We start from the raw sequence: 27,460 nt of genomic DNA on the forward strand, positions 1-27,460 counted from the left end.
CGGTCAGTCAGGCCCTTCTCCACTGCTTCTTCCACCATTTTAGGTTTCTATCAAATTTCTCCAGCTTCTCCATTCTTGCTTTGATTTTGTATGATAGAGTACATGACTGCACAGAAGCATTTTGTTTCTGTGGGGTTTCCTGTAATTTATAACAGAGCAGAGACAGTTCCTGTTCCACTTCACCACAAGACCTGTTGGAATTTTAAAAATTACAGGCTTTATCATCATTTCTGGGTTCTTTGTCCCCTTAGCTGGGTACTGAAGAGCATTCCAGTAGACACAGAAGTCTCCCTCCATCCAAACAGTGAAGGGTCTGCCAGTTTCTTTGGGATTTTGAATAATTTATTTAGACTTTGATGTAAATGATTTTCTGTGTTTTCACTTATAAATGAAAGGTTTTGGAATTAAAGTAGTTTGTTGGCTAAAGGTTTATTTGGTTTTTGTTGGTAAGACAGAATCTCACAGATCGCCCAGGCCAGCCTATAAAATTGGAGTAGAAAGCAGTGAGTTCAATTCTCAGTACCATCTAAATCAGGGTGATGGTGCGTGTACTCATGCAGTCTGAATATCCTGAAGTGGGAACCAAAAAATTAGAAGTTCAAGGCCAGCCTGGGCCACTTGTTTCTAAAAAAATAAAGTTTCTGTCTAAAGTTTAATTATGTCTGCCTAAATAACGAAGAAACCAACCTTCAGAGTGGCCACTGTGAATCTGCTGGTGTCCTTCCATGGCCCAGCTTTCCACAGAGATGCTCCTCACACACCAGCCTCTGTGAGGAGTTATTCCTTACTGGGGAAGTTAGGAACTGACACTTCCCAGTGTTTGCTCAACATGGAATTCTGATTGTCTATATGTCTCTCATTTCTTTTAATTCTGCCACATTTCCCTGGTTCTCATTTATCTTCTTTCTTCTGTGTGTTTAATTTGTCACCAGGCACCAACACTGCAGCTCTGCTCTTGTGTGTGTGTGTGTGTGTGTGTGTGTACATGCGCGCGCTCATCTTTCCACTTGCATAGCACCTGTTCTTATTTTAGCCTTAGTTCTTCTGACTGCACTGATGTAATTGTCTTACTCCACCATCTGCTCCTTTAAAAATCATTTCCACATATTCTTAGTTGATTAATCTTCAAAACAACCTCTCATATTGTCTCACCGAAGATTAAAAGTGTGAAGAAACTGCTATTCTGCTTTAGGATTGAACTCAATTTGCATGCTATCCAGCTCTCATCTGGCCTTGTGAACCAACACTGCCTTTCACCATTGGAACTAGTCACCAGTCACATGTACCACATCTTGCTCTACAACAGCCCTCTGCTTGGAGGCACTGGGGGTTGGATTGTTGAGTCCCAGCATTCTCCTTTACTGACTAGAATCTTAAGGAAGCCACCTGACCTCAAGTTTCTAGAAATCTGTGGTGGGGAAAAAAAAAAAGTCACTTCATGAGCATTAATGTCCTGAAACTTTCTGGGAAAAAAACATTTCAGCAAATGGCCTTTACTTCACAAAATGGCATTCCACCTATGGTGGCAGATGCCCCACTGTATGCAATATCCTGGTCAGCACTAGTCCTTCACTTATGTCTCTCCTCCAGGGGGGTTGCTGGCCTGACTTCTCTGGACCATTGGTGGGATTATTTCCTTTTTTCTAATACTCCTGTTCAGAACCGTAGTAATTAGGCTCCAAACTGACCAGCTCATAAGCTTGACCAGAGGAAGTTAATCTATGTCTCCTAGCCATATGACTTTGGCAGCGCTGAATAAATTCTTGTTTCAACTGCTTTAATTTATGGATTTTCCTTATTTAAGGACTTTGACAAAAGTGTGTAATAGATGCTAGTCATTTTAATTACTATGGTGTGCTCATTGAAGCTTAGTGTTATGTGTATTGCTATCCTTTTCTAATACCCCAATCCTAGAAACTCATTGCAATTCCGATTGGATCTTTGAGCTCTTACTGGATGGAATAAAGCAAACTCTATTCAGCCGTCTATTCTGACATCAAAGCTTCTGTTCCAAGCTTCTCCACCTCAACTTTGGAGTGTGTGCTCAGTATTGCTTTGTAATCTGATGTGTGAGAGTTGGGCTCTTTGTCCTCGGATAGGACATGTGTTGTAGAAGAGGACCCACTCTAGACTGTAACATGCGTCTCAATCAGAAGCACAGAGCCTGAAAGAAGGCGCCCGTGGCTCCCCAAGAAAGGACGTAGCTGCACACAGAGGCTGGCGTGTGATGAGGAGCTCCACAGAAAGCCAGGACATGGAAAACAGCTTCTGGCAAGCATCGCTCTTCGTGCCGATGACCACCTTCCATCCACCAGCTGGGAGGATCACTCACCTTCAGCCCTGTTGACTCTAAGAGGCTTCTTAGTAATTGTGGGTTCTCTTCAGGCTGAAGGAATGGAAGAAGAAAGTCAAGCAACAGAGAAGCCAACTAAGGGAATCCAAACCCAGGCAGGGCTGGACTCCTGGAGGCAGAGCAGAGAGCATTTCCGCCAGATACCCAAATAAGCCCAGAAATGAACCATCAGAAGGACAAAGGGATGCCTGAGAGTCAACTTGCTAGTTTGAGACAGGTAGATTGTAGGGATAGCTTAGTAACCTAAAACCCCTTTACCCATTCCTCTGCCACTTACATGGGACTATACACACTCCTCTCCAAACAAAGCAACCTTCACTCTACCCAAAAATCTCCTAATAGCTCCCTAGCAACCTTCTAGAAACTACCCTTTTGCGGCCAAACACATCCTAGAACTCATGCTGCAACTAGAAGCATTGCGCTGTTCCAGTCTGGACTGGTTTTTAAGCATGTCCAGTAAGGCAAATTGTGTCTGTCCAAGTTTTAGAGGAAATCCTCTGACTTAGTATGTATGCCTATGCCTTACTAGACATACATATGATTAAAATCAAATGCATCATGGGAAAGGACATGCACAGTTGCAAAGGCTTATACAGCCCAAGACTGTCAAACAAAACAAGAAACCACCCACACTGTGCCCTAGGAACCAGCTCTTCTTCTTCCTGGCCATTTAAAAGAAGCCCATGAAGTAATCAGGGTCTCGTGAACACATTTCACCCTGAGCCATGTGTTCCCCCACAGAGTGCCTGTTCTTGTACTTTGCTCTTGAATAAGACCCCTCAGTACTACACCATTTGTGAGTGTTTCTTCGAGTCTTTGAACAAGGTCTTGTACAGAAAGAGGCTTCTGTTGAGTTTCAGCCATTTAATGACTACACTCAAGACATAAAGAAGGCCCTTCATAGCACACAAAAGCATGTCGGAACAAAGCACGTTCCTCTTAATACAAACACTGTACATGTTACCATTCTAAACATATAACAGAAGGAATTAATGTTAATGGTGAAGTATTACCTAACACCATTCTTAAGTTAAAACCAAGGACTTTTTAATTCAAAAAGTAAGTATATTAAGACAAAAAAAATGTATTAACTGTCAGTGTCACATTCAATATTAGACAATTCAATTAGCAAAAAGAGTTTAACACATTACCCAGTGGGGGTAAAAACCTCTTGAAAATAACAAATACAGTATTTTTTATTTGAATTGAGACCTGTTATTCTTGGCCAAGCCACAAAAATATGTTTCTCTTTCTCAAAGTGCAGGACATTAATACCCAAGTCCCAGCCAAAGGGTTTTAAGTATTACTGAACTGGGTCTGTTTATGATTAACATACAAAGTTCTCAGGAAAATTAGTCCCTTTAGGGACTTACAATATGAATAAGTCCAAAAACCTAGGCTCTTACTGATAGAATCAAACTAGCATTCCTCTCTCTCCTCAGTCTACCATTTAAGCTAGAGGAGATTCTTATAAAGTCACATATTTAATGTAAGAAAATACATACATCTTTGGAATAAGTTTTTTTTATCAAAATTCTTGCTATAAAATGTTTAAAAGAAAAAAATACATTTAGATATACAAATTATAAGCAGACATTCCTCAACAACAACAAATGTATTTTATAAAAGCATGGTTGGCTTGACACATCAATGTACTGAAAAGAGACCTAGGGCTTCCCTCAAAAGCCAGACAAACAAATAGAAACACTCAGAGGAATGCATGGGACCTGCCTTTATCGAAGTCACCTAAGGGCTATGACAGAAAAGGAGCAGGTCACTTCTAGGTGCTTAGCTTGGGAAAGGAACGGTGGAGGCATTTGTTCTGGACAGTGTCACCAATCTGAAAGGAAAGGGGCAGTTTCCTAACTGTCAAAGGATGCACAGACAAGGGAATGTGGGGGCCAGGATGGGTTCAGTGCAGCTGACAAAGTGGAGAATCCAAATCCAGAAGCTTCATCCAGAACACAGTGCCAGCAACAAACAGAACAGAGCACCAGAACCAAAAACAGAACAAAGTACCAGCACCAAGCAGAACAGAACGTCAGTACCCAATAGAACAGAGTGTCAGCTCCAAACAGATACCATGGAGAGTCAGATAACTGTTTGTGTGTATGACAAACAGTCTCCCTCTGTAGCTCAGGATAGCTTCAACATCCTGATCCTTTTGCCTCAGACTCTGGGGTGTTGGGATACTAGGTGTGGTTACCTTCCAGATAGAGGATCATCACAGCCCAGTACTTCTCCAGCAAGTGATGAAAACATAAGAGAAGCCATAGAATGTCTGGATCTCACAGGGGGTAACAAAGGAATCCATTGCCAACTCCACTATCTCTGCATTAAAACTCCCAGGGTCTACAGAGCATTCCATCTTCTTCCTCAAGAGATGGAAGCCCAGTTCAGTGAATCTCTGCCTCAAGACAACATACCGTGCAAGGTGGACAAGAAGATTTATCCATCCTTAAAGTTTAATCTTTCAAATACACACTTTCCATGCGACTAAATAATGCATGGTCTGAGGTCTCCAACAAAGCTGTTAACACAGAAATAGATGGAAAATAGCACCTTCCCCTATGATGGATATAACAAGAGGATTGAAAATGTTTTAATTTGTTCACATAGAATATATATACACCTAAAATAATACTAACAACCTAATTTAAAACTCCTCTAAGGGGCTGGAGTGGTGCTAAGCTGCAGGATATGTCCTCAGCATGTGCAAGGCCCTGGGTTCAAGTCACAGCTTGTCTTCCTCATCTTTCTCAGAAAGCAGCAGTTAAAGAGCTGTCAGCCTTCAGAAAACCTCAACCCCTTCCTGTCTCCAGAACTCATCTACTCTTTAGCAAATCACACAGAAAACAATGGACCTCTAATAGCAGGCAGGAAGGAAGGTAGAGAGAAAACAGAACAATTCTAGTTAAAAGTAGAAAAAAGTCAAGCATATGTGATTTAAACATGGAAACAGAAAGCAATGGGGTGTGGTGAAGGAGTACAGAGCACAATCCCAGGTTAAAAGAGGGGGAAAAGTCCAATATCTGAGATTTAAAAATGAAAAGGATGGAAAGTCAAAAGTGGAAAAAAAAATCTCCCACAAAAAGCCTAATTAGATTTATGCAAACTTTTTGCATTTACTATTTCTCCAACAGTATTGAACTTTTCCAAAGTGAGCACTTGGGAAGCAGACAAAGGTGGATCTCTGTAAGTTCAAGACCAGCCAGAAAAGCATGGTACCACTTGAAAGAATACACAGGAACTCTTCACTGTGGCTGCATGTGGGAAGGCAAGAGAGTTAACTTTGGGAGAGACACTAGCATTTTCGTATCAATGAGTAACGTCCAACTTTCAAACTATGAACTCACTATCCATGAAAAATCCAAACTCATCTTTAAAACACACTGAAGAGGTGAAGCAGGAGGGTCAGAAGAAGCTACATCCCGCCCCCCCGCCCCCGCCCCCGGGAAGTCACCCAGAGCCACAGGAAAGCGTGTCCTCAAAGTCATTAAAAGTGAGAAAGAGACATACTGAAGCTGGAGAGACGATTCGGTGGATAAAGCGCTCGTCCTACAACCGTGAGGTCTCCAGTGAGTTCTCTGGGCCCCAAAGGACAGCCAGATTGTCCTGGAGTTTACCTGTAATGCTAGCACTCAGGAGGTAAACGGGGATCCATGCACAAGGCAAACTGATTAGCTCCATTAGCCAAATTCAAAAGCCCTGGGTTGAGTGAGAGTACCAACCTCTGTAAATAAAGTAGGGGGCAATGACGGAAGGCACACATCAACCTCTGACTTCTATACACAGGTACACACGTGCACACATAACTACACAAGTGCACACATACAAACGTACATATCACACACACACACACACACACACACACACACACACACAAAAGAGGAACAGATAACAAAATGATACAGGTTCTGTTGAGATTTTAGCAGAAGTTCAAGGTCCTCCTCAGCTACAGAGTGAGTTTGACATCAACCTGCGATACTTGAAATCTCATCACAAGCAATGACAATTCTTAATGTGTGTCTATGTTAATCCCACTCTGTCCAATATGCTGTACTACAGTCCAGAGGGAAAGAGAAGACTTCCAACCTAGCCTACATGTGTAATGGATACTCAGGACAATAAGGAGAAAAAAAAAAAAAAAAAAAGGAAAAACAACAACAACTAACTCCCTTAAAACTGGTGTGGGATCATTTTCATATCAGAATCAATTCATTTAACTAAGACACTTTCGTGAAACATCAACGAACAGTATTTCCTTTCTATTAGAAAATAATTCCAAGGGACGAAAGGTGTCCCAGCAGCTAAGAGCACTGGCTGCTCTTTCAGGTGACCTGTTTTCAGTTCCCAGACCCACATGATAGCTAATAACTGACTGTGACTCCAGGTCCAGGGGTTCTGATGTCCTTCCTCTTCTGGCCTCCTTGGTACTGCATGAACATAGTGCACAAATTTCATGCAAGGGAAACATTCAAAAACATTAAATAAAATTAAATAAATGTTTTTAAAACTTAGAAAGTAATTCCAGGGTCTGGAGACATGGCTCCGTGGTTAACAGTGCTCACTGCTCACAACCACATGTCACTCAGTTCCCGGTGACCCAAGGCCCTCTTCTGACCTCTGCCTGCACCTGCACACATGTGACAGAATCACAGGCAGACAGATACACAGAAATAAAAACAACTGAGTCTTTAAAATAAACAAGAAAGTAATTTCAAAATCCCAACATGGTTTTCATGTCAAATATCCATACATATGAGAAGCGCTTCTCAGGAGATTGAATACATAAAATAATCCCAGGAGACTAAATCCTATGTGTAGCATATTAATGGTATGCCAGAATTTAGAACATCTGTAATTTATATATACTGACACAAAAATATACTGTCCCTACAGCAAGGGAAAAAAAAGAAAACACCTCTGAAGATAAATTTTTCTAGCTTGTAGCCATAGATGGATAGAGCAATGCATTCACAGTCTAATGAAAATGAAGAAACCCCTGGACTCTAAGTGAAAAATTTACAATGTTTTCAGAATAGAGTATTAACTGCTAGATCCAACTCTAATGTTTATAAATTATCCAACATAATCAAATATTTTGTCCAAATACTGTTGGCAAATTAAGTAGAAAATTCATGTCACTTTAGTTATAAACATTAAGAATAAGTTAATATTTCCTTGATAATTAAACATTTTACTATTTAAATAAAACTTTTGGAGCTAATAGAATTGACAGGTGCCTCAGCTTATAACAGCATATCTGGACTTCTTTTTCTCATGTCCTCTAAGAACCCCACTGAACTGGGTCACAACAGCTCAGCAACACTCAGACAGACTTGGGGGCTCTCCCAGGATTAACCAGAACCAGTCCGCCATCAGCAGACCTCATTAGGGCACACAGAGACCAGCAGGAGCAGCTGATGGAGCGAGCTGCTTAGCACTCACATCCGAGTTCAATTAGGAGGCAGTCCCGAAGGAACCGCACAAGCCAACCCAGAGATAAGAAAGACGGGGCCCTCCATCACACCATTTTCCAAGTGAGAACATGACTCGGCTTGGACACACCTTCCATCTCCCCTCAGCCTTTGGTCCTCTTCTCTGTAATACTTTTTCAGTCTTCTCTGTTACAGGCAGATGCTATAGGGCAACCAATTTTGTCAAGAAGTATCAATGGTGTAAATGCACAACTCTCGAATAAAATGTATATGTTGTGATGGTTATTCTTAGTTGTCAAAGAGATACACTGGAATTAACTAAAGCCCAAGCTGTTAGGTGAGGGATTTTCTAGATTAGATTATTCAACATGGGAAAACCCATCTGAAATCTAGATGAGGTGGGAAGACCCACCTTAAATCTGAGCTACACTTTCTGGTGGCAACCTATATAAGGACAGGGAGGAGGGGTGTGCTGACTCTTTGCCTGCTTGCCCTCACTCTTGCTGGCAAATTCATTCCCTCACTGGCATCAGAGCTTATTTCTCCAGGATTTCTTTGTATATTGACAATCAACTGATACATCCAGCCTCCAGGACTGAACAATTATTATACATTTGGACTTTCTAGCAGGAGATAGCCATTGTTGAAATAATCAGATCATAACCTGTAAGTCACTCTAATAAATACTGATTAGAGAGAGAGAGAGAGAGAGAGAGAGAGAGAGAGAGAGAGAGAGAGAGAGAGATAAGGTGATAGATGATAGATAGGTGATAGATGGGTAGGTAGATAGATAATAGACAGACAGACAGACAGATAAGGATTCATTCTATCAGTTTTGTTTCTCTAGAGATTTTTGACTAATAAAATGTGTGTCTTGATATTCAACAATTTTTCCTAGATTCACCTATAAGCTGAAATATTGGGAGCTAGAAATGTAGCCTAGTATGCATTGGTGTCCTGGTTTCTACCCCTAGAGCCACATGAACTGGGTATGGTGAGATATGCCTATAATCCCATTACTCAGGACAGACAGACAGTGGGATCATAAGTTCAAGGTCATCCAAGCCACATGCTGAGTCTGAGGTTAGCCTGGTATCCTGGTTAGGTTTTTATCAACTTACCACAAGTTAGGGTTATTGGAGGAGAATGCCTCCTTCAGATTGCCTGTACGCCAATCTGTAGGGTATTTTCCTAATTAATGATTAATGTGGGGGCAGTGGCACCCCCAGGCAGGTGGTCCTAGGTGCTATAAGAAGCAGACTGAGCAGTCCAGTAAGCAGCAGACATTCCTCCATGGTCTCTGTTTCAGTTCCTGCCTCCAGATTCCTGCCTTACCTTCCCCTGATGATGGACAGTAGCCGGGAAGCCAAACCCCTCCTCTTCCAAGTTGCTTTGTGTTTTATCACAGAAATAGAATTCCAAACTGAGACACATGAGACCATGTCTCAAAAATAATGGACAGAAAAGCTGCAGTTTTTAGTTATCATTCCAAGAGCATTATAAAATTATTGCTATAACACACTCAAGAAAACCCACCATAACGCACAGGATGGGGAAAGTGTGGAACTAGGTGAGGCACTTTCCCCCTCAATGTGTTGAAACTCGTGTAAAGCCTTCTTAGATGCTGCAGGTATGAAAAGCACAGTGCCTGGGCTGTTTCTACACAGACACTGGGAGACGCCAAGGCAAGCTCACTTCAGAAATGTGACCAAGGGAAGAGTGGTGAGCAGGAACACTGATGTCAACCTGTCTCCGATGGAGGCTTGGGGAAGGATCTGTCAGGCGGCCCTTTACATGACCAAGGAGGATCCAAGCTCTCAAACTCAAAGGGGGCAGAGCCTGGTTTGAGCAAGGGTTGGGAGAGGCTCTAGTCAGACTCTGCTGAAGGAGAGCCTGGTTTACAAGGGCACACAGCAGAGATGGGAAGACCTTGGCATGCCAAAGTCCATGAGTTTCTTTAGGGGAACAGGGGCAGTGTGAGCACCCACAGGTAAATCAAGACATCTGAGGGGGAATGAGGCTGTACCCACACCATACTTCTGTTTTCTAAGTACAAGTTAAAACACAAAAGGACCAGTTAATGAATTTCTTCTGAGAACTGAAAGGAACGGCAGACAAGAAAACACATGTTTACCAGAGGGGTTAACTAATATCACCAAATACTGACACTACAGTTTCATTTTGCAACTTGGAAATTGCAACTCTTGAAGAAAACAAAGGGGGGGGGGATGGAAGGGGTGGGAATTGGCCTTCTCTCAACCTGGTAAAGACTGATTCATTAAAAACAGGAACAAACTAGCCTGTGCTTAGCACACGGGAATATGAAAAATACCGGCATGTGAAAAGAAACTCGAAAGCCCCGCCCACCAATGCCTTCAGGTGGATGTTATATATATAAACACCCATGTTTCTTTCCAGCCCTTTAATCCCTACGTAATCGCTCAGCTACTTAAAGATCTGACTTAGCTTGTGCTGGAGAGGCTACTGAGTAGAGAACTTAAGCAGCAGCCCCAAACATCAGAAAAAGTAAGGAGAAGACAGTCCCCCACCAATCCAGAATCGTCAAAGAAATACCACAGGAAGAACAGCCGGCAAAACACCAAACCACTGAGTGAACCATTTTAACACTTCAAAGGACATTTTTCAGGGCTGTTCCAAGACCAAGTTGATGGTGGTAGGAAAGGCCTACATATGAACCACTCAAACAATAACAACAAATGAAAAAGTGTCCCTAGTCCAGATCACAAAACCCCAAATTAAAAAATGTCTTGTGAATGATTCATATTCTCCAGGCAGGCTATCAGAAATAGGTACTGAAAAGATGATACTGTAAGAAAAAAAAATGTTGATGCAATTTCTTAACTAATATTTCTAGAAAGAATGGTAGTTCTCCCTCTCCTAAAACACAGAAATAACAAGCAAGTGTTCAAAAGACAGTGAGACCCCCCATGTGTGAATAACGTGTGCACAGCACAGAGCCTCACCTGTCCTCATCATCTGAGCACAAAGCTCCAGCAAAGGCTTTAAGGCTGACCCTAGTGAGCACGGAAAAGCCACCTGAAGGTCAAAGATTTATAAAATGATGATGCATCTTTCTCCAATGTGCAAGACCCACAACCGGAATGTAGCAGTGCGTTCACAGACAAGAAAAGCAGCAAACGCCAAGATTCCATGAATGTCACACATTCACACACACACACACACACACACACACACACACACACACACACACCCTGACTTGTTTTTTGCTCAGAATTTCTGACTCATTTCTTGGCTCCCTATAGGCTTTCAGCTCCATCAATCAAAGAAGAAGCAGAAAGTAGTAATCATGGCGAGTGAAAAGGACAAAACAGAGGCTGATGGATGGGGATCCTTTAGTAAGTGCTTGCCTAGTAACATGAAGGCCTGAATTCTGTCCCCCATGCTAGCTACATGGTGGAACATACCTCTAATCCCATAGAGCAATGAAGGCAGGAAGATCAGACAGACAGACAGACAGATAATAAAGCAATCCTGACAAGAAGCCCTTGAAGGGCACAGCTAAGCTCCAGAAGTGATTGAGTGACAGGTGCCTCCCAACCCCATCAGATCACAAAGAGGCCCACATGCTTAGCAAGTAGCTAAGCAGAAGTGATTAGAAGACTTGTATCCATAAATGGAACCCCTAATTTAAACCCATCACAACTACATACATATGTCCAAAACAAAAGGAAATACAAAAGTGGGCACAAGAACAAACAATAAATTAATTCTCATGTCAGATTATATTCTTCAGAAAAAAAAATGATTTAAGAAGATTAAACTGTATTCCAATTCTGATAAGGTGCCACTGAGTCAAGAACCCAGTTCTGAAAGGATGTACACTGGGGACAGCCGTGAGCCAGCTCAGCATTCCAAATGATACTTCCAGAGTGAGCGGAGAAAATGAGATTCAAGACGATAAAACCAGGGCTGGGCACTGCCATGTCCAAGGCCTTGGCTTCTAGCCCCAGCCCTACCATAAAACAGTCCTTTCTAAAAAGGTTACCCACTATTCCACAGAATAACCTTGACTTGCCTAAAATGAAGAGAAAGGGGGGCAGCTTTACAGGAGTGGAGAAGCGCAGACCTGGCCTGCACTAAACTTGTGTGATGTCACCCAACTTTCACACACAGCGGCCAAGGCTAGCAGTATCAGCCCCCACCCACACAGGTACAGGGCTCGCACACAGCAAGCGAGGCGGGGGTCACAAAGCCCGCCTGGAGTGCAGGTTTCCAAGGCTGACACACATGTCACAGGCTCACTGTGGGCTTCTGTTGCTAAGTATGGGAAAGGGTAAAAATGCTTCTTTTCTCTCTCAAGAGAAACAAAGTGCCCTGCCTGTGACCAGCAAGGCTTCCCCTGGAAGGCAGGGTGTGCTAAGCAGAGCATTCATCAGGGCCCTTCTCCACGCCTGCTCTCCACAGGACGTTGGTGATAAAAGCAGAAAATACGTAGGAATTGTGGAAAATAATGCATGATACCTATACATGGAGACTACCAATCACTGCATTCTAAAACAAATAATTTAAAAATTGCCTCCTAATAGCAGTCATTTGTTATCAACGTACGACAAAGTAATTTCCAATACGGCAGCAGCAGGGTGGGAAGACGACGCTCCTAAAACGCTGGTTTTATTTTTGGTGTTATTGTGAACAGGCTAGATTTCTGTGATAATAAAGTATCTAGCATTCTACAATAATAACTAAATTTAATTTTAAAGCAGTCTCAATGGTTTTAACTTTCTACATTCAGTGCTGCTAGAAAAAAAAATGATGTTTTGCTTCTGCACAAATTTTGCAAATCTTTGCCAAATGGGAAATAATATTAACAAATCTCTTTCCTTTTAATAGAAAACAGTGCAATTTTAGGATTTAGTGGCTAAGGACTTGCATTTTTTCCATCAACCTTGGGCAGCACCAGAACTGGGCCTCGGTTCCCAGGAATGGTGGTCACGGCAGAGCCCTGGCTGTTCCCACTCTGAACTTGCACAGACCTTTCCATGTCTTCATATTACGGCCCATGAGTCAGCTCGCTAGCCAGTCCACAGCTGCTATAATCAGATTTCTGAGTGAGCCATTTCCTAATTTTGTAATTACAAAATAAGGGTCATTTCATATGCTGGAAACTTATTTTTCCTTATGTCATCTGGATAGTGCTAGGACTAAGTAAAATCAGACTTTCTTTTGTCTTTTTCTTTCTTTTAATCTGGAGAAGATGTAAATCAGCAAGCACTTGGGAGGAAAGGTAAAGCGGTCCCCTAACAAAAGCAGCCATGGCTAACTGTGTGTAAACAGGAGCCATACAGCTTGTCTACCCAAGACACCGACCAGTTTACCACATCAAGTTAAAACATACATGTGCACATACACACACACACACACACACACACACACACACACACACACACACACACACGGATGTGACATGGCTTTGTCACTTTTCAAACTCCTGGCAGTGAGAACTTAGGCAGTCCACTGGGTAGGGGACTTTGGGGCTGAGGAGGGACAAAGCTAGTCGAACTGCATCCTCATCAAACAGTTAGGTTAAATTTTTATTCTTCAGCACATTCTGCCAATTAGGTGACGTTTTCCTTGACGGAAAGAACCCTAAAACAGGTTTTTCTCCAAAGGTCAGGGCAGTCACTCCCAGCACAGAACGGAAATGGTGGCTGGAGTTGCCTCGTAGTCCTGTTCTCTGCCTCTGCTAATTGGGTTCAGGCTTGTTGGAGACAAGGAGTGAAAATGGCAGGCTCCCAATTAGCTTACGTCCCCTTCCGGCCCTCCACTTTCTAGCCCTAACTACTTGCAGTGGAGAGCTTTCTAAGGTTTGTGCCGACTCATAGATTTCATCAGTTGCAATAAAGCATAAAGAAACAGGGACAAAGTCAGCTTATGATCCATTATCTGCCAATATTAAAAAAAATAGTCTATGCACAGTCAGAAAAAAATGATGTGGTTGAAAAGACTTCGAACTTCTTAAAACACTGTCTGATAACAAAACTAAGAGTTTCTTGCTCTTTTTGTTTACTTGTTTCTCAGAGTGAAAATGTCCACAGGAGGAAAACTCAAAGTGGAACAACAAACCATGTCACTTTTAGGTCCCTCCTGGTTCCTCTGAGAAGGCTCAAAAGAAAGAGATGCCAAGGTTAACATTAAAAGGGACACTCTCTGAAAGACAGACAGTCCTCTGCCTCCTGAGTGTTGCATTTAGGACTGAGACTGGCTATTCTGAGCAAGGTGGGTTCATCGCTGTAAAGCCAGACCCTGTGTCTAGAGATCAAGTCCAGCCTGACCCCCAGTGCAGGTCCACCACCTCTGCTGCGTTGGAGAAGTAAAATCCACCAATGTCCCCACAGAGGGAGACTTCTCATGTTCCTTTATGTAGATCAGTTCCCCACAAAGAACAAGACATCTGCCTTCTGGGGTGCCTGCTAGCTCAGCATCAAGGCAGGCATCTGTCCTGCACATGCCTGCTGTTCATGACCACTGGCAAAGCTGCTGTGGTCACAACTGCAGGGGGGAGGGACGGGGGGGAGGGGAGCGGGAGACACACAAGCTCTTTAGTTAGAAATGAAGCAAAGAGTAAAGATCTAGAAGCTTCCAGACCTCCTCAGTTCAAATGGCATCAAATACAGGAAGACAGCCATCTGTTCTACTCTGGTGACCCCAAACTGTCAACGCAGAAGACTGGTTTTGTTTTGTTTTGTTTTGTTTGATTAACTCTACATTCTTACACCCAGAGAATGCTATTCTCCTCATTGTATTTTAAATAGGAAAATAAAGAGAAGAGAAAGCTTCAGAAGGGACATTGGGCACTGAACCCAGAGGACTCAAGGAGAGCATTTAACTAAGCAAATCACAGTTAGAGGAGGGCAGCTGGAAGGAATGGCCAGCGAGGAGGAGGAATCTGTTCCTTCTTTCCTGCCACAACAACTGCTTGCTTCTGGCCAAAATCATAATCTGACTTATTTTCTTTTTGCAGTTCTTGGCCCATCAGATGCAGCCAGGTGTAACTAATTATCCTGCTGATGAGAAAGCGCCAGTGTCTTCTTCCAGGTGTAGTGGTGTTGGTGCCAGATTTACTGAGTGGATCAGCATTTGTCAAGCCTCTGTGGAGGAAGATGCTTTAAGCTCAAGACTGAAGCACTTTCTTCATATCCCGCCTATCAAGTATTTCAAATAGCCTCAAGAGAGACAAACAGAGGCTCCATATTTGAGGAGAAATTAGAAAGTGTGTGGCTTCTCAATCCAATACCTTTTGATAAACATAAGCTTTTATATATCAAAATCACAAAGAAAAATGATGTTACTTGTGAGACCAAAGATATCCCTCTGTGATTAAATCACACCCTTTCAGAGACCTGGGATGCCATTTTTCTCCACATACTGCAATAACAAAATGTCATGTAGCACATTTAGCCAGTTGCTGGCTGTGGAACAATGATGTCGAGAAAGGACATGGAACGTTACCTGCTCTTGCTTCTCCAGCCAACGGTCTACCATTGGGTGGCTGGCACTTAGAGAGGAACGGGCATTGTCTCTCTGGAACTGGTTGGACCAGCTACTGGGATCTCTCGGGAGGCTCCTGTAGTTCTCATCTTTCTATTCAAAATGAAACAAAAGGGCATCTTTGTAAAAACACAGACCACACAAATTAATGACACACCTGGGTTTTCTGACCTCGGGGAAATTTAGTCTATGTATTTGAAATATTTTTCCCAGTCTATACAAAATAGTAGATTGAAGACATTACATCTAAATTGTACCCCAGAAATGCCAGCAAGTGCCAGCATAGGGAAATTTAATGGGGACAGCATGAGAAAGCTGCACAGAATGCCCACTGTAGGCCAAGAACGTGCATCCTCCATGCTGTCACTCAAATCCATCTCCAGCCAAATGTACATACATACACAAAAGTGGCATGTTTTTCTAGAGACTCACACTCTCAATCAAGGCTTTTCTCTTTTATTCTTTTCCAATATTATGATGACGAGATATTGTCAATGAGTTATCAAAATGTTGAAAACAAGGAAAAAACAACATATTTTGTTCTTCTTTGGGTTCTTGAAGTTTTATTTTGGGCAAAAGATTTAAGACTCTCTGGGTTTTTCTGTTACTTACATCACAAGACTGCTGTCAAGATTAACTTAAATATCAAGGAAATGCCAGCCTATCATAATACTGGACACATGACAGACAAATATTGTTCATCCTGACATGGTTATGACAAGCAATGTCTTTACATGAGTATTTGTTCACTGCATTCTCAATTCACCATAGAAGGTCCAACTGCAATGCAGTACAGAATGCTTCTTTCAAATACTAAATTCTAACAACAGGCTCTAACTTTTGAACTGTAAAAACTGATTTCAATTTTCTGAGAAGAAAGAAAAAATCTGAAATAGGGAAGTCAAGTTTTTTCGGTCAATAACTAAATACAAAGTATTTTCAAAAATAATACTTTAAAATTGCAACCCTCAGTTCAATTCAGATTATACGAAAAGTTAAAAGGACTATAATATTCTTCATAATAACTGTAAATACACTATGCAATATTTTATTATTATTATTCATTCTACTCCTTCGCAGTGTGTGTGTGTGTGTGTGTGTGTGTGTGTGTGTGTGTGTGTGTGTGATTGTATAGAGGGTATATTCATGTATTTGCAAATAAGAATGTGTATAGAGGCCAGAGGTCAACTTCAGTTGTCTTTTTCTACATCCCTGTCGTTTTTTTGAGACAATCTCTTTTTCTCTTCTTGTAGAATATTATTTTAAGGTGTGTTACTTTTGTTTATGTTACATTTGTTTAACTCTGTGAAGCTGGGTTACTGTGCCTGTCTGAAACACCTCATGGTTTAATATAGATATGAACAGCCAATAGCAAGGCAGGAAATAGGATAGGTGGGGCTGGCAGGCAGAGAGAATATATAGAAGGTGAAATCTGGAGAGAGAAAAGATCAAGGAATGAGAGAGAAGGAGGAGGACTCCAGGAGTCAGCCACCCAGGCACACAACCAGCAACTGAGTACAAAGAAAGGTATACAGGAATAGAAAAGGAAAAGCCTAGAGGCAAAAGACAGACAAGATAAAGATAAGAAAAGCTGGCAAGAAACTAAGTCATGCTAAGGCCAGGCATTGATGAATAAGAATAAGCCTCTGTGTGTGACTTATTTGGGAGCTGGATGGTGGGCCCTCCAAAACAGTAAAAAAACAACTCTCCCCCCCCCTCTCTCTCCCTCTCTCTCTCTCTCTCTCTCTCTCTCTCTCTCTCTCTCTCTCTCTCTCTCTCTCTCTCTCACTTTCTCTCTCTCTCTCTCTCTGAACTTCTGGGTCAACTTGCAGCTGGACTGACTTGCCAATGAGCCCCTGGAAGGTAGCCATCTCCCCTCTCCCAGTCACAGATACTGTTGTACCCAGGTTTTTGTTTACATGGGTTCCGGGAATTAAAACTCTGGACCTACCTCATGCCTGTGCAGCAAGCACATTACCCATTGCTGTATCTTCCCTGGCATTATTTTAAATACACAAGCTACCAATATCACAAAAATGGAACAAAGCAACGTGGTAAGAGGCCCGCATACTGCAGACCTTAGCTGTGGGCCAGGACGTAGTTCTCTTCTGCCCTTACGGAATTCTACCATAAAATATAGCAAGCATAAGATAGTCATGGATTTATCTAATAGTATGACTCGTGAAAATAAACAAACCTACATTTATCAACACAAACTTTGATGTGCAAGTCCAGAAAAGTCTTTATTAGAATTAACTCATAAAAATAAAATCATCTTTTAAAACTTGGTGGCTAATGGGGCTCAAGAGACGGCTCAGTGGTGAATGGCGTTTGCTCCTTTTCCCCAGGATCCAGGTTCAGTTCCTAGTACCCACATGACAGCTAACAACTGCCTGTAATGCCAACCCACTCTGACCTCCACAGGCACCAGGCATGCACACTGTGCATATACATACATACATACATACATACATACAGGCACACACGCAGACACATAAAGTAAAAATAAGTAACATGCTTTTCAAAAACAACATTTAGTGGCTAAAATAAATATTGGTAGGAAGTACCTTCTACTAGAAAAAGCCTATACATCTCTGATTAATGAACTCAGGGAAATGGTGAGGAAAAGTCACCATAAACATGCTAACAGGAAGTCCCAGTCAACCAGAAAGAGTGGACATGCTAGGGACTAAATGACAAAGGCCCACAAAGAGAAGAATGACTTGGTCTGACTTTCATGTCAACAGTGGTGGAGTTGTGGATAGGTCCAGGCCAGCTCTATTCTCTCCCCACCATATCTGATCACTGAGGTAATTATTAACAGCTCCTTCCTCAGAACACAAGCCACTGAACAGAAGGGCTGAGAAGCCTATCCTGTGTCTCCAGTTGGAACTGCATTTCAGAGACCCAACAGAGAGAGAGCCCATGATGGTATGTTTGACCCTTCAGAAAATGGCCAAGCCACAGCAGCAGAGTCAGTACTAGAGAAAAAAATAAAGCATATCTGGTGAATGACGAGATGGTGAAGAGTGGCCCTGGACCAGAAAGGCTGCAACATGAGGAACTGTCTAAAACTAAATACTCCTGCACTGACTCAGGCCTTCCTGAAAGGTTCTGGATCTGACTTTTCTCTCCCCTTCTTCTACAGTCCTCACAGCTGCCAACTCCTGTCGACCCATCACGCTCCATCAAGATCCTGTCCCGACTCACTCATACCTCATACGACAGACGCTACTGCGCTGGTTGCCGGCCAGACACTTGCCCCAGCCTCATCCTCCAACATGCTCTGCACCACTCCTGAGCAGATCTTTCTACCGTGGGTGTTAGATGACATCAAACCCGTGCTGACCCAAGAACCTGGACAGACACACTGCAGACTGCATCTCACACCTCTCCTTACCTCCACTCTCGCCTTGCCTAAGCCCAATATCCAAGACATTTCTACTGAGGAAACACTAGCCATTCTTCAAAGTCAGTCAATTGCCACTGTCTCTCAAGGAAAGCCCCCGGGACCTAGGATGCCATGCTTTCTGTCAACATGGTATCCTAATTTTAACTCAAACTTTGATTTTCAAAGTTGGCATTACTACTATTGCACTGAAGCCTGGACAAGGTCACCATTGACCTCGAACCCAGGCACCCGGCACAGTGACCTGCACTGATGTGGACACCTTCCTTGAATATGTTTTGTTTCCTATTTCACATGGTTTTAGATCACTCTTGTAAGCTTCTTTTAAAGTTGCTAGGGAATGGTGTACGGAGTTTTAAGGCAAACCTCAGCCCAAATGCAGTGACTGTAATGTCAGATCTTACTAAAAGATGTATTTACCTATTTCAGTTTAATGTCACACCTATAGTTTACAATGGCAAATGTGATCACTTCTAAATACATCCAAAAAATAGTGGATTATTTCTCCATTTAACTCAGTTATGACATAATTCATGCAACAGGGTACTGACAGATCATCACATTAAGGGAGATTATGGCTAAAGATCAAAAGACCTGTCCTTCTTTATTGTATCTGAAAAATTCTAGGATTTTGCATGTGTACAGTGAACTCTGAGGAGTTAATGGATAGGAAAAGTAAAGCAGACATTACCTTCCACAATAAAAGAGTATTCCTAATTCACAATAAGTCTATGCATTAATGCATGTATAAAGACTTGCAAATTATAGCACTCTTAAACCATTACAAATTGAGTAAAGAAGGTTGAAAATATATTTTAATCCCCATGAAACTTATCCTTTATTGTGTTAATAAAATCATGCAAGCTCTCTAACAATTTAGACACGTTCTTCTCCATAACCTTGCCTAAAGTTGGGGTGAAGTACACACAGGGAACATGGGCCTGGAAGTGTATTCTGTGTTTATGAGGAAAGTGTAAGACTAAGCATCAAATATGAAATGCTTTTGCTATATCATAACATGTGGTTTGTCATGACTGCCCATTGAAATATGTATAATACACTCTATTTTCATTTGAAACATGTCTGGGGATAATATTTTAAAATACAGTTGTCTTAATCTTATCTATGCAAGATTATATATGCTCATTTATAGATTCTAACTATAAAAATATGAAAACTTCTATCAAAGTATTTTCAATCTGATATTTCACAAATTAAAGACAGGAAAACCAAACTATCAAATCTTCTCTCTCTTCGCATTATTTTTGTAAAAGCCCATAAAAGGTTAGTAATAAATTAGAAAATATCCGTTTAAATCTGTTTCTCTCCACAAACCAAGTAATGCAGAAATTCTGTACACTAGCAAACTGTCAAACTGTACACTAACAAATATTTTCCTTTAGACATAAAAATATGCTGAGCATGGCAGCACATGCTTGTAATCCTGGTACACAGAAGTCTGAGGCAGAAGGATCGCAGCAAGTCTGAGGCCAGCCTGAGCTACACAGTGTGTTCTGAGGCAGTTTAAGCTACAGAGTGAGATACCCTGTAAATAAATAAATAAGAAAACAAATAAGTGAATGAATGGCTAAATAAGTAGAGAGTTCAGATAACATAATGATTTATTAAACCATAAAACAGTAATGACAACTGAGGTTGCTAATGACAAGCAATGATTTATTACATTTAAGTTAGGACTTCATCTAAAAGATTACTTAAAAAAAAACAGTATAAGGAACCACTGTCCTTTTGTTGTTTTGTTTTGTTTATTATAAAATTTCCACATAAGAGGCTGTCCCATACAGCCACTAGTCTTCGGGAGGACTGTCCCTCTTGTCAGAGAGAAGCAGGTGTGGCTGCTGTGATTGGGGACTCTTCTGTCACCTGAATGCTCTGATGTCATCAGCAGGTGTAGAAAGTCCCTGGCCTGGGAAATGCATATTAACTTGCAGCTCCAGGGCAAGCTGCCTGTGGGACAGACCTCTTCCAGGGAAGGCGGGTAAGAGAATTCCACTACACCTCTCCTGAAGCCAACCACAAGTCAACAAGAAGAAATTCCACAGAGCTACCCACTGCTCGACAGCAGCTGACTTCTGGCAGGCTAAGAGGGGGGCTTTCTCTCTGGGAAACCTGACAGCCCACCTTATTCACAATGCTGTGAAATGCAGATTGTTTCATGATTACCATGAGGGTGGTGGATGCACAATTACAATTGCATGTATATTTTTAAAAACCACTAAGTCTCACGATATTGTAAAATACAAACTATTCAACATATAAAATCTTCACATTTGCACCCTCCTTGTATCACATGATCCCAAGGACTCCTGTGTGATGTTAAGACTTTAAACTCACACATTTTTTGACACAGGAGTTCTGACTTTAAAAAGAATTCAATTCTGCACTTTAACACCTTTTCCTTCTTTTTTTATTACAACGTTTATTCTTTCGGGTGAGGGCACGTGCATGTGGAGACAGGACAACTTGGACAAATCAGTTCTCCCCGTCCCTGCCAAGTGAGTCCAGGGGATGGTCAAATTCAGAGCATCAGTCCTTACCCAACCTCACCAAGTCATCTCAGCAGCCTCAGCTTATCATTTCTTCAAGAAATGACACCCAGGGAGCAAAGAAATCGATTTTCAGGATGCTTAACCAGGAACTATGAGACTAGCTTACCCATCAAAAGAAGGTTCAACAGCTACTTTGTAAATGAGGGCAGAGAGTGTAGTAGTTGTTACCAGTGTGGACCAATGACATGCGTATGAAGACTTTTAGAAATAAGGAAAATAATGGATCTCACACCAAATATAGTAGAAGTTGAACACTCCTTTTGCAAAACGCCTGGGGCTAGTGTTTTAGACACAACTTCCACCAGCCCCACCTGCAGTTGAGGATCTGCATACATTCGAGGCAACTTGGGGATGAGAAGCAAACACAAATTTTGCTTAGTTTTCACATATGCCCCAAGAGTCCACCTTGTTGCAGGGACCCAGGTATAAGGAGATCTGATGGAAAATTGGGGTGCCTGCCCGCGGCCTTCGATCCTTGCATCGACACCGTGGCTGCTGTTGCTATTATTTACCAGCATCAAGACCAGCTTCCTCGGCCTTCTGGTGCATACCCAAGACCAGCAGCTCTCCAGAAACCCTCCAGACCTCTGGGTTAGATTTCACTTGCTGAGGCATCCAGCCTTGTGGACTGAACAGTTACAGGATTCTCAGACTGAATCATGTAAGGCAATCTAACAAATGCCTTTTGCAGTATATACCCATTCTATCCTTTCTGTTCCTCTACAGAACCCCAACTAATACACACATAGCACAAGGGTTATTTTATGCCATGCTGTAGTAATTTGTTATGTTTTGTAGAACTTATATCAGTGCTGAATGGCTTGAGCTCGGGCAACTCCAGGGCAAGATGAGTGTTCTGTGTTAGCGTGGCTTACCCCACATGCATGGCTATGTTGAAGTAAGTGCAGCCCTCTTATCTATGACTTAATTCTCTAAAGTCTTCATTACCCATGACTAGCTGAAGTCCAAAAATTCCAAAGGAAAAATTTCAGAAATAAACCATTGTTTTAAATTGCAGAACAAGATCTCTAGCTGTCTTGATCTAGCCCAGCCAGGAGATGAGTAATGTCCTACTGAGTCCCCACTCTGTGTACACTACCTGCCCACAAGTCACTGAGAACAGACAGTTATCAGCCAGGTGACAGCATAGCATGGATCTTGGGACCAGGTGATCCTTTATTTCTCTTCCCAGCAGCTCAGGATGCAAGTGTGGTGAAGTAACCCAGAAGAGACTGTGACATCCTATTTCCTTTCTATTGAAAAGGTGAAGGTCCTCAACTTAATAATGAGAGAAAAGGCCACATGCTGAGGTTGCCAGGATCACCAGAAACAATCTTCAATCCATGCAAATGTGGAGGGAATGAAGGGCTCCTGTGCTGTGGGGCTTCCAATGACAACAGTCACAGCATGAGCAGTCCTGAATTAAGATGGAAAAGCACTGACTGGGAGGTACAGGACTGCCTAAGGGTTTAAGCACCACCTGGGGGTTGTGGGGGGATGTGTTCCTGCAAATAAGGACAGTAACACCTTGTTCTGATATTTCATCTTACCCTGGGCTAATGACCAGCTCCTAAGTAAGTATAAACAATGTTAGTGTGCATATATGGTTTCCTTCCTATCCTTTCTTTATACTTAATAACTCCCCAGAGTCATGGAAAAAATAAAGTGTGTATATATATATATATACACACACACACACACAAAATTTATTCCAACATAACTACAATAATACAAAAAACTTAGACATCTATATACTACTCATCATAATTAGTTATCCAAGCAAAATGGTAACATATAAAATTCTATCCCTTATTTTGTACACATCTAATTTTTATGCTTTCCTCCTTTAGGATTTTAGGTACAAGTACCATCTAGCATCCTGAAAACTTAACTCACCTGAAGACTCTGAACTATCACTATCAATTTGTGGTTTTATCTTGCAGAAGTTGGTGACAATGTTCCTCTCAAACAAGAAAACCATCCCTGGGAACACAGGTCAGCATAGGCTAGAAACATGGATGGTTCCTGTATAAAGAGGAGGGCTGTGCAGAACCTAGAGATTCCAGCCTGAGGAAAAGATGGGCAAGATGTCTGACTCTCTCTAGAGCCAGCTGACAGGCTCAGAGAACAGACCAGAGCATCGAAGGACAAATACCCAAACTCACTTAGGCTCTTAAGTTTGGAGCAACTTCCTTAATTATTACTCATTTACCTAAATAGCTCCCAATGCCAGGTAATTTCTTTATGATTTTTTTTTTTTCATAGCTGGGGTCAGCCCTGGGCTCTGCACAAGCTGAGCAGTGTTCCACCCTCCAAGTCCTTAAGGTAGAATTTAGAAGCTGGAAGGAATACTAGAGAGAATCCGACTTAACTCCCTTGTGTCTGAAAGAAGAAACAGACTCGGCAAGTTATAGGGCATGCTCTGCAAGATGTGGACCAATGGGCAGTACCTATGGGGACCCAGCACTGCACCCCCATTCCTCAATGGTTCTGAGTAAGGAGAAGACACAACTCCCTCTTCATCTACTTACAGTTAGCTTCCATGGGAAAGGGAGGAGTTTCTGATATCCGCTGATTCTTACACCCCGACCTCCTTAGTTTTTATACAGCAAGTGCAGCCTCCACAGATGAATTATGTTTACGGTAGCGACAGCAGGAGACCAGCACATACTAACTAGTCTTCAGAGCAACCACGGTAAAGCATCTGCTTGACAATTGTGTCTCATTACAAGAACCTCTTTCCACACACAAGTAAGAGTCCTCTTTCTCTTGGAAAACATGCTGAAGGTTGGGGAGGGGGAACTGAGAGGGGAATTTCCTATTTTTCTGAGTTACCAAAGTGCTTTCTTCTGAATTCTGAGATGCTACAGAAGGGAGCTGATGGGGAACAGTCAGAGAGAACAAAAGCTTTCATGGTCTCATGTGTAAGGTCTTTCAAAGAAAGTAACATGGCCTCTTAACGTTCCTGGATTGACAGCACAGGCAATCAGCCAGAGAAAACCAGACTACTATTCTGACTACCCACTCATCTTAGTTAGGTTCCTACTGTGTGATAAAATACAGTAACCAAAGCAACTTGGGAGGAACGGATTCATTTCAGCTTACACTTCCAGGTAAGAGTCCATCCCTGAGGGAAGTCAGGGCAGGAACTTGGAGGCAGGAACTGAAGCAGAGACCACTGAGGGGTGATGCTTGTTCCTCACGGCTTGTTCAGCCTTTCTTAAGCACCTCCCTGGGGTGGTATTGCCCCCAAGTAGAATATCCACATCAACAGTTAATCAAGAAAATGCCCTACCAACTTCCCCACAGGCTAATTATTGGAGGCAGTTTCTCAATTAAGATTCCTTCTTCTCAGGTAACTGTAACTTGTGTCAAGTTGACAACAAACCAGGCAGGTCCACTCTTCCAACAAAGTGTAAAAGGAGAAAACGGCACATAAGTACTTCACTTTAGGTTAAATGTGAAATGCTCGGAGAAGCTGGGAGTGTGTATGTGCATGTGCTGGGGTGGCAAGTATCCCACTAGAGGCAGAACCTGGGTCTTGTCATATGCTAGGCAAATGCTCTTTCACTGAGCCACACCCCCAATCTCTGGCTCATCTTGTTGTGCTACATAAAGAGCTTTATTTGATTACTGCCATTTAATTTTGAAAAACAAATCAAAGTCTAAAGCAACTCAAAAACATTTTACAGTTTGTGTACTTCTGAATTTGAAGGTAAGAAGTGTCTATTCTCCTTTCCATTTCTTTCATAAACACATGACTCTAAATGTTTTCATCTCGAATCTAATAGTAGAAATAAAATTGCATGTTGCCAAGGGAAGAAGGCAGCATGCTGGGAGACAGGCAGAGGACATGAACAGCAGGTGCCAAGTCCACAGGGTCTCATTCTCACCATCATCCGAACACACACAGGTAAGTCTTCGGATGGATGTACCTACACATTTTTCATCGGATGTGGATTTAAAGAGATTACTCAAATTCCAAAATCAAGATACTTGTGCCATATGCCATTACCCTGCCAAAGCAAAGTACAAACACTTCGTTCTCAAAAAATACTAAGCTGAAAAGGTCTAGAGGATTGACAGAACAGGTGGGAATTTCAGAGCAGGTTCCTTGGCTATAATCCCCTCAGCTTTCCTCTTCATCTTCCAAATGCTTCTTCAGGTAAGCTGAGTCCATGGGCGCGTTTCTGAAAATGCTTATACATGTCGTAATCCTACCCTGAATACTGCTCATAAACTAAAAGCACTGCTTCTGGAGATGTACGTTTGGGAATTACACCTCTCCACAGGAAGCAGGAAGAAATGGAGGTGGGACCACTAAAGGAAAAAGACTTTCTACCCACCACTCTGGCAGACAAAGGGAGCAGGGCACTGATATGCTAGGAAATCACTTGCTCCCCAAGTCACAATTAAACATTACAACTCTAAAGTAACAGAGGGGTGAAGAGACTCTTGAGAACCTCTGTTGAAATCTTGCCACTCCCAAAAATTTTACTTTGACTGAATCAGGAACAAACCAATGACGGCATCTGAGGAGCTCATATAAATTAGATATAAAAGTGTGGATTTGCAGCCATAACAATTCATCCTATCTGAAACCAGTCATCATTTATTTCTCAAATGCAGACTTACAACAGAAAGGCTCTAACGATGCATCGGTAATTAATCAAATCAAATGAAGAACTTTAAAAGTATCTCATTTCTAGTGAGAAATAAGACAATGGGGTATAGCCTGGGTGTCAGCAGGTTCAAGAGTCACGAGGGGCACTATGGTCCTACACATTCTGTTCTCCAGTCTGCTAACGTCACCTCTGAGTCATATATGTGGGTGATATCTACAGCACTAAGATCTGGTACTATATTTTTTGGGGGAAAATGTTTAGATTTCCAGAAAAAGTTGCCAAGAAGGTACAAAGAGCCCTAGTACGCTCCTTGTCCAGCTTCCTCTGACATCATCCTTCTTGGAAGCTGCCATGTTTCTGAACTATCAGACGGAACTGGCAAAGGACTGGTAACCTACAGACCTCATTCTTTCCCATATGTTTTCTTCTCTCATGGTCTTGTTAATGCCAAGCTCTGACCCAGGACCCCAAGTCACGGTTAGTCATGGTCCAATTAACTGCTTCCTCTCTCTATCTTGTTACATTAAAGTGAAGCTGCCTAATACAAATGAGAACCATTTTTGTTCCTACATTGCTAAACCCTAGGCTAGAACTCACAACTCCAAGGGCAGCTGAACATAACGGCACCAAGGACGCTCTGAGGTGAACCACGCTGTGGGTGCTCCTGCCCCAAGCTGATACTTTCATCAAGGAGAGGGCTACTAGAGGCTGGATCCAACTTTGTAACATGAAACAGTTAAATTTATAAGCAGAATCATCAAAAGCTTCATATGCAAGTGACTTTAAATGATGAAATAAGGCCAAAATCCTTGTAAGTGGGTGAAGACTGGGAATTTTGAAGTCAATATTGTCTACTCAGGACTATTTCTCGGTCCGCGCGTCTCAGAAAGCAGGCGAAACAGACTCATTTCCTCTGTGCTCTGTGTGTGTCTCCCTGAAGGTATTCCTGAAAGATCCCAACTTCAGTTGGGATTTCTACTTATAGATGGTAAAAATATCATATCCAAGCTCAAATCTTTTTCCAATAACACCTTTGGACTTCATAATTTTGAGCACAAATTGTACTGTTTAGAGTACACGGAAGCCGAAGATATCCTAGATATATCACAGAGACAGAAGAAACGGGTCGCGGGTCACTAACAGCCTGGACCAGGTGTGCTTGGCACTTTCAGGCAGGCTCTTGTCCTGATGATTATAATAACCGCCACTAACTAAAAGCTCCAAATGGCACTGAGTCCAATTTAAAGTCTTTTAATACATGAAACAGAGGGGAATTCATGGGCATAGAGCTCTTCAATTTGGGAAAAACACGTTGCAACCAGCAATCTAAGATCTGGGTCTCAGCAGGACCCCCTTTTAAGCTGTATTGGGGCTGGGTGGGGGTGATTTGACGCTATCTCTGTTGTTCATTTAGGATTGGGAGGTTACTGTAGCACCCCCATCTACACTTAACCTGCAAATAACTAAGAACCGTTTCTTCTTGACAGCAAGGTGATCAAGGGTACTAGGGTATCATATTTCACATATGTGTG

The 27,460-nt window shown here is 42.1% G+C and overlaps 1 protein-coding gene across 6 annotated transcripts in view; it reads right to left on the reverse strand.

Moving 5' to 3' along the window:
* The window catches only part of Pard3 (par-3 family cell polarity regulator), a 559,217-nt gene that overhangs the window by 283,235 nt on the left and 248,522 nt on the right, over positions 1-27,460 (reverse strand). For all 6 annotated transcript variants that reach the window (XM_059263788.1, XM_059263787.1, XM_059263786.1 and 3 more), the window contains exon 5: positions 15,286-15,417. In XM_059263788.1, coding sequence (XP_059119771.1) covers positions 15,286-15,417 — 132 coding nt within the window. The remainder of the gene's footprint in view (positions 1-15,285; positions 15,418-27,460) is intronic.

Source organism: Peromyscus eremicus, chromosome 5, assembly GCF_949786415.1.
Source record: "Peromyscus eremicus chromosome 5, PerEre_H2_v1, whole genome shotgun sequence".
Lineage (NCBI taxonomy): Eukaryota > Metazoa > Chordata > Mammalia > Rodentia > Cricetidae > Peromyscus > Peromyscus eremicus.